This window comes from Poromitra crassiceps, assembly GCF_964638095.1.
Source record: "Poromitra crassiceps genome assembly, chromosome: 26".
Classification (NCBI taxonomy): Eukaryota; Metazoa; Chordata; class Actinopteri; order Beryciformes; family Melamphaidae; genus Poromitra; species Poromitra crassiceps.
This window is the reverse complement of record NC_139640.1, coordinates 7,867,439-7,878,675: the sequence shown is the minus strand read 5'-3', so window position 1 is coordinate 7,878,675 and position 11,237 is coordinate 7,867,439. Positions and strand designations below refer to the sequence as shown.

Sequence of the window (11,237 nt, the reverse complement as noted above, 5' to 3'; positions counted from 1 at the left end):
GCCTTTTAGACACAAAATGGGTGAATTGGGTGGGGAGTGAAAAAGGCGAATGATGTCCCTCTACACAGCAAAATCCCTAGTGTTAAAAGTGCTGTGTCAAAATTGTTAGACACTTTGGGAGTTATTTTAACAACAGTGGAGTAAAATACTCCCTAGTGTTGGAGTACATTTCCATAGTCAGCTTTTAATTACACTGGGAAGCCCTGCCCACCTTCTGCTACTCTCCACATTGCAGGACCGCCATTTTCTTCCACGCAAAAGCCCAGGAAGACCTCGGTAAGTTCATTCCCTAAACACATTATTTGTCATTTCAACAGAAGCAGCATGTTAGAATAACTTAATGTTGTTGCTCACCATACTTCAGTTGGTTTTGTATCTTAAAATTCCGAATTTCAACGGGCTAACTAACTAGTATGAGTTGTGCAGCTTAAATGTGCGCGGGCAGCAAGCTAACGCTAGTGTTAGCTAATTAGCGTCAGCTAACCTTAACACTAACATCAAACTGGACAATATCAGCAAGAGGTAACCTAATGTAAATGTTGTTGGCTGAGTTATTGTATTATTTATGTAACGTCCACTGAGTCCAGTAATGTTATAGGGTGCAAAATGGACCTTTTTTGTCCACCCCGGCCTAGCATTAGGCTACCTGGCTGACTAGCGCTAGCAGCAGTAGTCTTTTACTTTGAAAATTGCTGAGTCATATTCTACATGTTTCCTCAACGTTATGAGTCAGCAATCACATTATTTCAAGGATTAAAATGATTTTGCATCCAAGGCAGCCTGCCTATAATTATTTTCGTGTCTATATTGTAGCCTAGTGGGGTGACGTAGGGATACACCACTAGTGTGGTCACTGACGTAGCGGGTGGGCTGATCCAGCCGGAGAAGAGTCTGTGATTAGGTGAATAAGAAGCACCTGTTGGCGTTCCGCGGCTGCTGGGCGCTTGTTGTTTGCCTCGACGGAGGACTGGAGTCTCGTATGCACTGCTGGGGTAATCTATACATTCAGGCCAGCGAGGCTGCGACAGGCTGTGTGATATTGCTGCTTTATATTCACCGTCATGACGCTGATGTAACGTTACTGATGTGATAAACTATCAGATTCGTCGGGGAGTCCACTTAAATTGGTGCCTTACTTTGAAAATTGCTCGGGGCAAATCTGACTGTGTCTGTAGTTAACTCCATGTAGCTTGACACTGATCAACGCTAACGTTAGCAGGCTGGTCACAATCAGAGCCAGAACGAGTGGTGTTCAGTCATCCACGATGCTTTGAGACGTAAACACGCAGCTCCCAAGAGGACGTTACACTATTTTAGCTTCTGAATCGTGCTGTGAAAAGTCTGATGGAATCACAAGCATTGTCAACGCAGGTAGAGAAACATGATGTGGCACCTTCAGCAAGATTGCATGGTTAAACATGAAGTAGAATTCAACCTTACTGGTCATTTCTGCAAAATAGCTGATACTTTGTCAGCTGTTTGGTGGCTTTAAACAACCTTATTCTCTAATAAAATGAACATAAGTCACCTAAAAGTTGACCAGGGCTGTTCTGTTGAAATGTATGAGCTTGTTATATTGCAAATTAATGCAGTTTTTAACATGAGGAATGTTGTGCTGATCACATTCCTCTCTGCAGGGAGCATGTTGCTTAAAGTGAAACTTGGCGATGAGGTTTTTGGCTGCATGCATTACTTAAAATGCAGTAATTTTATTTCTCTTATAGTGTTTGTTTGAGCCTTTTACGGTAATTCCAGTTTCATTGAATATTAGTTAGTAGACTAATGTGGACTCATTAGATATATCAATGACCTTTCTGTTTACACAAGCTTTTGTGCCTGTTTTCAGCATTTGCAAAGTTTGGTGTCCCAGCTGTAACAGAGGGTGTCAAAGTTTTCCACACTTCGGGGACTGAGTTGGATGATGAATATCAACTGGGGTGCTAAACATCAAATATGAAACAGGTGTGTTTCTTTTGCAGTTATTTGTCATGTGAAGCTTATGTTCATTAGATAAGGGGTGGGTTTATGAAGGAACTGTACATAATGTTTTTTTCTCCAATCATGGTTAGCTGTCTCCACGGTATAATCTGTCTCCAGGGTAGCCTCTCCTGAGCGTCCCAGCGATCACCCCTTGATTCGTTGGACTCCCGGATAGTCAACCTTTCAGAGAGCCCTTCCAGAAAACGCCAGAGGCTGGATACAGAAGCCAAGCAAGTAAGTTGACAAACATGCTTGTTTTGTACGGACGGACCCCAGTAAAAATTGCACCATTGTTTTAGCAGCAATATCTCTTTCCAGAAATCATGACCCGGATACTCATGAAACTGCTCACAATGAGGACTGTGGATTATCTTGGGGTCATGATTTCTGGAAAGACACACAAGAGGTTTTGTTTATTTTTTGGTGCTTTGAACACCACAAGCCGAGTACCATCCAGTTCTTGCATTGGAGAGAAGGCAGACATCTCTACGGCCAATATCTCCCAAACTCATACATCTAACACAAAACAATGCATAAATAGCACTACAGATTTCATGAAAAATATGTATTTTGGATTTAAGGGTGAGCTGTCTCTTTAATGAAGTGTCTGTGTTGTCCTTTCACCCTCCAAGGAGCATTTCTATGATGGCGAGAGTGGCGCTGGGTACCTTGCTTGGAGGATTAAAACGATTCAGAGATGCAGGACTAAAGACAGACAAACAGCATTTGGAGGTAACACTGTAATAATAGTAGAAACATGTATGGAACGAAACGGTGACGAGATAATTTACTGAGTTTCTTCTAAAAAGTTGGTCTAATCCAAGTAACTGAAAATAGGGATGCACCGATCAATCAGCACGTGACCGGAAATGGCCGATTTTCAGCTAATCGGCCTCGACCGGTGACCGGCGCCGGTCAGTCCACATACTGTGCGCCGTTCGGCTTTCCCCTTTTTTTGTTTGGTTAATTACCTGCAGCTGCACGATGCACGCATTCACGTGACGTGTGCGCACCCCAAGCAGCCAAAAGGAAACACACGCCAGCATGTCCTCCTCATTGTGGAAATTTTAGTTTGTCACACACGGAGGGGCAGGGTACGTTGCAGAGTCCCGCTCAGCTGGAGTCCACTCCAGTCTGAGCGGCTCTCTTCACCTCACTGGCCCCTCTTCCCTGACCAGCTGCAGTCCACGTCACTGCTGCCTGCTGCAGATCAGCTGCTGCTGCTATCTGTCAGTCACATTGTAACGTGGATACAGGAGAGGACTATTTTTTCGTATTGCTAATAGAACAACGAACATAATAATAAAAGGCATCGGACCAGTGTGCAAGGTTTTCTGTGTGCGATGATTTTTTTTTCGGATGGCGGATAAAAAAAATAAATGGTTAAAGTGACTGTTCTGCCTGTTCTATCGAATTTCACAAAAATGCAATTATCTGAGCTTTGCTTTTCAGACGCTGAAACCATGCTGTATTCAACTGCTAATGCCTACATAACTACTAACTCTACAAACTAACTCTTTTAGACAGAGAAAGCACACATTCTATTAGTTCTTTTGAGATATTTTGTGTTCACAAACTCCTAGCAGAAAATAATCCTCGGCTCTTGAAAGATGAGCCAGAATCCTCAAAAAACTCCTTGGCAGAAGCTACCTACAGTATAAAAAAAACTGTTGGCAGTGAATGTGTTAAAGCTGGATTGAGATATTGTATAAAAAAATAGTGGAAGACCTTCTTGTGATGATATAGAACTGCTACATCTTCTGTATTTTGTAAAAATGCTGCTGACATTGCACATGCACTGAATTTTGTTGAAGGGCCACAGAAATTAATTCAAGTGTTTCAAACTTGTGTTGTTACAGGTTGGGACAGTGACCTCATCAGTTTTACTGCTGTTACACCTGATGATTCCACCCACTGCCCAGGGTCAGAAGAGACCAGGAAAGGTGTCGGCATCCCAAGCAGAGAAACATCTTGTGCTCTTCAAGAAGGTTTGTACTTTTCCCTAATTTATGATAGCCTGGTAAAAAAAAAAACATCCTGATCACGTGACCTCAAATTCTGTTTCGCTTACGTATCAGTCTGGACTTCCAGCCACTCAGTGATTTCAGTGGGAGGGAGTACTTGCCTTGACAGACAACTCCTTCAGCCAATCAGCGTTACCAAATCAAGTCGAACGGCGAAAATGTATTTTCCACTGAGAAACTCCCCTGGTGCACACTCTTGTTGGTTAATTGTTATTGAGTCCATTTCAGCCTTAACTACACTTATGGCTGTGTTTACCCTTACTATTGTTAATGCTCATTGCTTCCAGAAACCATACTGTTTGGCCAGCAGAGACCCTGAGTTGCATTGGAATTTTAGGAAATCTCTGTGTATCCTATATGTGACTATACCTAGAGCGAAACAAGATGTGAGATCACGTGGACATTATGTTAGGATGGTTCTTATAGGAAAGGAGAACTTAAACGAAAGACAATGCTGATTTATTTTGCACATGGTCTCACACATCTGAAAAACGTAAACCATTTTGCAGGCTTTCATTTACTTTTACAGTTATTTAGTTGATTTGAGGTCAAAGTTGATGCCAGTGATTTCATTCATGCACAAATGACAACACAAGCAGCAACTTTAACTCAAATCAACTCAATAACTGTCCAAGAAAATGAATGGCTGCTAAACTGTTTACAGTTTTCAGGTATGTGTGAGATCAGGTTCAAAATAAATCAGCATTTTGTTTTTTTCCATTTAATGTCTGGGCTCTGCGCTAATAACATGCAAACTTAATGAAGATGCAAAGGAATATGCAATCGGCTCGCCACAACATGCATCCCAGACAAATCGCCATACATGTCTCTCTCTCTGACCGCAGCTGCACTGTAGACAGTCCGTCCCCGTCGTGGTGGGACCCAGAAAGCTGGCTACGCTCTGCTGCCTCCCAGGCTGAAGCGTGAGCTTCTGTTACAGCTTTCAACCTGGGAGCCAGTCAGGCCAGTCCACAGCCCTGGCCAAGGAGCAGTGACAGCAAGGTCTGCTGGTTAAGGGGCGCGCTGTCCCTGGTGAGAGACGGCACTCCACGGCATAACACTGATATTACAACCATGTAATTCTAATCGTCTGTTTGTGTTGTTTGTCTTCTCAGACCGGAACAAACATCCAAGAGCATCTTGATGCCATCACTAGTGCTCAACCCTATCTCCTGGCTGTTGGACCTCAGAAGAATGCAATCCGCCAGTTCTTCATCATCCTTGACAAGAATGACACACCTTACAGGTCAACCTCTTCCCTTGCTGCTGTGGATGAACTGTTTGAGGCACATTTTGTCTTTGGCACAACAGACAACACCATGCTCCACAACATGTTCACATTCATCCAGACCACAGTGTACAATGTTGATGTTTGCGAAGTCAAGCAGAGTTCCCGTGTTGCTGAAGTCCGGGCAAGGCTGCTTAGGAATGAAGTGTTCTGTTTGTCATGCTGAGTTAACTAGTTCAAATGCGCTTGTTAGGCATTTCCGGTTAGTTCATGGTTATTTGGATGGAAGAAATCTTTGCCTTCAATGTGTTCAGACTGGATGCGGCCGTGTGACTGTTTGGTACTTTTTCTGGTTTTAGGAAACATTTAAACACCAAACATACAGACTGTTGACCAACAGATTGACACTGATGTTAATTTAAGCAGTGTAGACCTAGATGATCTAGGAGAGGTGGTGACTGCTAATGTAGATGAGACAGCCATAACATCTGGACTGTTGTCAAAGACGAATATTCATTTGTGTGCTCTATTCCATGCACAGGACATAGAGTGTTATGGTTTAATTTGATACTTAAGGCCACTTGTTAATGATTTGAAAGTACTCGCTCAAGAGCGGGACTTCAAATTCCCATGTTTAAACACATGATTTGTGCTACTATTATTCAGGTCACTGTGGAAAATATAGGTTTGCATGGTCTGTTTGGCTTTGTGGAGTCATTTGGGGCTCGATGTTGCTGTCGTTTCTGTCTCCTTGAGAAGCATTGTTTGAAGATGATCCGGAAGTTGTACTAAGAACTATCGATATGCACACACAGCACTGTCAAACTATGCAAACAGATCCTACACTATGTATATTGTGTGAAACACACTTGTCTGTTAAATTCACTTTAGTAATTCCACACAGCCAACAGTTTTTCTGTAGACATAATGCATGCTGTTTTAGAGGGGGTCCCTCCGTTTGAGCTGAAACTTTTTCTGCAGTACATTCAGGGCAACTTCCTAAATGCTGAACAACTGGCTGGTAGAATACATGCTTTTGACTGTTTACAACCAGCAGCCAAACCGTCCACCAAGAGTAAAGTTGTTGGATGGAAGTAATGATTTGGAAATGAATGCCATACAGTCTTGGTGCTTATTGCGCAATATGCCTTTGTTATTTGATTCAGACAGATGATAAGTTGGTATCTTCTACTTTTGCTTTTCAATAAATGAAGACATTGACATAATGAATTGTGTTTGTTTGTTTTTTCACATTACATGCAAATTTTAAAGTATAGTAGTAGATTTAGATATACACTGACAGGAGTTAATTAAAAATCAACACTTGGAATAACTCCCACAAGGAGTAAATACAATAAGAGTTAATTTGTATTCACACTGGTGAGAGTAAGCTTTAAATTAACACTCAGTGTTAACCACTTCTAACATTGATGGAGAGTTAAATTAAGATTAACTCTCGGAGTGAACTAAAAGTAACACTATGGGTGTTAATTACCTCATAGTGTAATATTTTATTAACACTGTTCAGTGTTGTGCAGGGTGATGCAGTGTTAAATTTGGACTCTTTCTAGAGTTGAATTAACTCTGAAATATCAACACTATGTCAAGAGTAACTTTAACACCCTGTGGTGTGGGACCATATGTTATCCGAGCCAGTGTTAAAAATAACTCTTTAAGTGTTGATTTAACACTGCAAATTTTACTGTGTACTCTCCTGTATCTTCTTTTTCTCAATCATCCAGGTTGAAAAAGTGACAAAATGCAGCAGCTTCTCGGTGAAGGGCCTGCCGTCTTTCTGGGCAACAGTTGTACGTCTTCTGACAGAAGGTTATTGCGGTTGAGGCATCTGTCAAGCCTGCCAGCACCAGCAGCAAAGTCTTCCCCGTCCCTGCTGTCACTCACAGAGGCACAGCTTTCTTTAAACTTCATTTTGCAGGAGACTCTGAGATGTTGCGACGTGCCATGTGTTGTGCACGTGCCATTAGATCCACTCCCACATGTTCAGCTCCAGCTCATGGCTAACCACCTCCCTCCCTCCACCACACAGCCTAACCACCTCCCTCCCTCCACCACACAACCTAACCACCTCCCTCCCTCCACCACACAGCCTAACCACCTCCCTCCACCACACAGCCTAACCACCTCCCTCCCTCCACCACACAGCCTAACCACCTCCCTCCCTCCACCACACAGCCTAACCACCTCCCTCCCCTCCACCACACAGCCTAACCACCTCCCTCCCTCCACCACACAGCCTAACCACCTCCCTCCCTCCACCACACAGCCTAACCACCTCCCTCCCTCCACCACACAGCCTAACCACCTCCCTCTCCCCACCACACAGCCTGGCCCTTTTACCATCTTCCTCGGACAGAGGTTGAAGTTCAACGGAGAAAAGTCCTGCTGCTGCACGTCCCGAGTTTTGTTCTGCAAAATGTGACAACTGACAGCTTGAATTTCAGGTCGTACTTTTGTTCTCTGTGCCACCGCCATGGTGCTCAGCCAGTGGCCAGTGGAAGCGGCATTTAAACTTGGACACGGCTTTTAATTGAAGTTTTACGGTATAGTCATTAATATGTATACCAATTAAAAATCCAACCGTTAACCACCCTCATACAGTCAAAACAAATTATGTTTTGTTATATGGAAATGGTATCACCAGTCACCACCAAGATTCATGCAATGTGCATTGTGGTATCATTTTATATCCTAAAGTGACATGTAATAATGTAATAACTATTTTTATGCACACATTGCATTTATGTATTGATGAGATAAATCATTGTTTATAAGAAATGAGATATGGATGAAATACCTTTAACAAGTTCAGAATACATGAAATTACTATTTAAGGCAACATAAGGCTTTATCAAAAAATACATTGAGCAAAGGACATGAATGAATGTCAGCCAAAGTAACCAGTTTGGAGGCCGACTGGTTTTTCATTCAGATTAACTGTGTATCTTTCTATGCCTCCAGCTGACACACTGTGTGTGTGTGTGTGTGTGTGTGTGTGTGTGTGTGTGTGTGTGTGTGTGTGTGTGTGTGTGTGTGTGTGTGTGTGTGTGTGTGTGAGAGTGTGTGTGTGTGTGTTTGTGTGTGTTTGTGTGTGTGTGTGTGTGTGTTTGTGTGTGTTTGTGTGAGTGTGTGTGTGTGTTTGTGTGAGTGAGTGTGTGCATGTGTTTTTTTGACTGTGTGCATGCGTGTATATGCATTTGTGTGTGTGTGAGAGTGTGTGCATGTGTTTTTTTGACTGTGTGCATGTGTGCATATGCATTTGTGTGTGTGTGTGAGAGTGTGTGCATGTGTTCTTTTGACTGTGTGCATGCGTGTATATGCATTTGTGTGTGTGTGTGTGTGTGTGTGTGTGTGTGTGTGTGTGTGTGTGTGTGTGTGTGTATGTGTGTGTGTGTGTGTGTGTGTGTGTGTGTGTGTGTGTGTGTGTGCGCGCGTGCGCGTGTGCATGCGTGTGTTTTCCGATATGCTATTAAACAATGGGAGTGTTATCAGACGTTGCCAAAGGGCATAAGAATGAATCAGGGGGGAATACAGACCCAAAATCAACATGTTCCCCAGGGAACAAAAAGCTTCAAGTCTGAGCCAAAATATATGGAGGAAATCTTCTCTTGACCTGTTCGCTCGCTAATGAAATGTCATAGTTTCTGACACAGTAAGCCTTGTGTAGCATCTGCAGAACAACATTGTCCAGGGTTTTTCCTGCAAAGAAGCCGCCGCCCCCGTCAGATTTGGTGCCGCCTCCAGCTCTCTCAACAAAACTCATGGAAAAGTAGCAGCGATTTTGACTTGTCAAAGCAGGGTAAACACAGGTGTAACCAATAACATTAAAGGAACACTCCACCCATTTTCAACCAGCTTTGTATCATTAGAACATCAGTAGTATATGAGAAAACTGTAAACTGTTTTGAAGTCTGTCATTTAATTTGACAGTTATTGAGTGTTAAAGTGTGGACCAGTGACATCACTGGTCCACACTAACTCAAATTAATAACTCATTAACTCAAATCAACTCTCATCATCTAGTTTGACAGTTATTGAGAGTTGATTTGAGTTAATGAGTTATTAATTTGAGTTAGTGTGGACCAGTGATGTCACTGGTCCACACTTTAACACTCAATAACTGTCAAATTAAATGACAGACTTCAAAACAGTTTACAGTTTTCTGATGTTCTAATGATACAAAGCTGGTTGAAAATGGGCGGAGTGTTCCTTTAATGATGGTTCCATTGCATGTAGGTGTTCCAGTGCCAGGGGACTCATGTTATTGGCTACACCTGTGTTTAACCTGCTTTGACAAGTCAAAATCGCTGCTGTGAGAAGGGTTTATCGCGGCATTACGTCGATGTGGTGGCGGCATGACGCTGCATCATAATCAGCACAGTGCACTGGAAAAGTTGCTGCCAAAACACGACGGTGATGAGTCTGTTGAACGCTACGTTGTTACCTAATTGGTGAAACGCATTGATGGAAAGTAAAAAAACAAAAAAAACTAGAAATAGCGCATCGCAGATGTATGTATGGTATTCCTCCGCCAACAATTCAGCAGTCTACATCCATGTCTCTCCAGACTCATACAAGCACAAATACCTTGAAGCCCACAGCTTACGGCACTGTAGGCAACAACAGGACTACGGTAATCGTTTTCAATGTGGAAAAAGATCCTACCCCTACCGCTAAACCACCCACATCCCCCCAACGATTCCCATAGCCACCCCTCGAACCTAGACTAGACTCTCTATGAGCTTCCTATCCCTAGCAGGGAGTTCCCCAAGCCCCGGTGGCCGGTGATTTCTCCACCTACTGGCCTCTGGCCTACCGGTTACTTAATAGATTAAAAGAAATAAAAAATAAAAAATACAGTGCACCTGAACGCAACATATAAGATACCCGCTGAATAAGTGTCCAAATGTTCATGTCATTCTGGCCAATACTCCACTTCTGTGACCTTTCAATCTGGAATCTGGAATATCTTTCAATAATCTTTATGACTAAAAGGCTCAAAGTAGTCTCATGTGTAAGAAATGACTGTTCGACATCCTTTATATTGCATTATTGCCTCCTTCTGGATTTATCAATCCAATTTGTCCCTACATTCTGTCGCACTCCTCCCTCAACCTCCGTCTCTTCTTCATCTTCTTCTTCTGTGGTGTTTTATGGCAGTTGGCATCCTTTATGTTGCACATTTCCTTTGCTGTGGCTGTATGAAATATCTCACAGATGGTGGCTTCTGCAGTTGTTTTCAGACAAGTTTGCAGTTTTTGGGTGTCAATTGTCACACTCTTTTCCACTCACCATATGCTGAACCATTAGCACCAAACATAACAGATTTACTGCCAACTCCTCCAGACATCCCTTACATTTTCACAGAGCTACATTTAGATTCTATCCCAAGTTGCATGCATCTTTAAAGCAGGACTAAACCCCCCAGATTTCTTGCAAAACTGTATTCTACTTGATTTGAAAACTCTGCAGGCAAGATGGCCGCCTATACTCCCTCCTTTACCCTGGCAGAATTCCTCCCCCATAAAGTAACATATCTTGGCCAATAAGTATGTAACATACAAAATAAAACAACCCGTAATATCTTAATTTGATGTAGAATGCAGAGGACATGTAACTCTTTAGTTAAACTTGCATTCCAGGAATATTGTGCTCTAAAGATAATGTTAGTGGCTCGAGACTGTTTCGTCCTGAAACCCATTCGCTTTTTGCGCCAGAACACAATTCGGGGGTGGTTTTGGCGTAACCTATGTGGGATTCGAAATAACGCATCCGAGATAGAAAACGTTATGAATATAGCCACGTTATAAACAACAAACTAACGCTGGTGATCCGTATGGAAACAGTGTTACTCAAAATGGTTAAAAGTTATATCAATTTGGTCATTCAGTGGCGTTTTACTGCCATATAACATAACTAACTAGCGGCTAATATTAGCCACAGTAGGCATTACCCAGGGATGCATTGGTCTTAAAGGGCTCGCGCCG

The 11,237-nt window shown here is 42.6% G+C and overlaps 1 protein-coding gene across 3 annotated transcripts; it reads left to right on the top strand.

The window, feature by feature from the left end:
• Positions 1-212: 212 nt before the first annotated feature.
• Positions 213-5,566, top strand: LOC310798613 (uncharacterized protein). 3 transcript variants are annotated; one of them, XM_083661157.1, is made up of 6 exons: positions 213-276; positions 1,847-1,962; positions 2,098-2,214; positions 2,613-2,712; positions 3,840-3,968; positions 5,120-5,566. In XM_083661157.1, the coding sequence occupies exons 4-6, from the start codon at positions 2,623-2,625 to the stop codon at positions 5,456-5,458; spliced, it is 558 nt and encodes a 185-aa protein (XP_083517283.1). In that variant the 5' UTR covers positions 213-276; positions 1,847-1,962; positions 2,098-2,214; positions 2,613-2,622; the 3' UTR covers positions 5,459-5,566. The 3 variants fall into 3 exon arrangements, with proteins under 3 accessions (XP_083517283.1, XP_083517281.1, XP_083517282.1); XM_083661155.1 differs by having other exon boundaries at positions 2,070-2,214; XM_083661156.1 differs by lacking the exon at positions 213-276 and adding an exon at positions 1,345-1,371 and having other exon boundaries at positions 2,070-2,214.
• Positions 5,567-11,237: the final 5,671 nt, after the last annotated feature.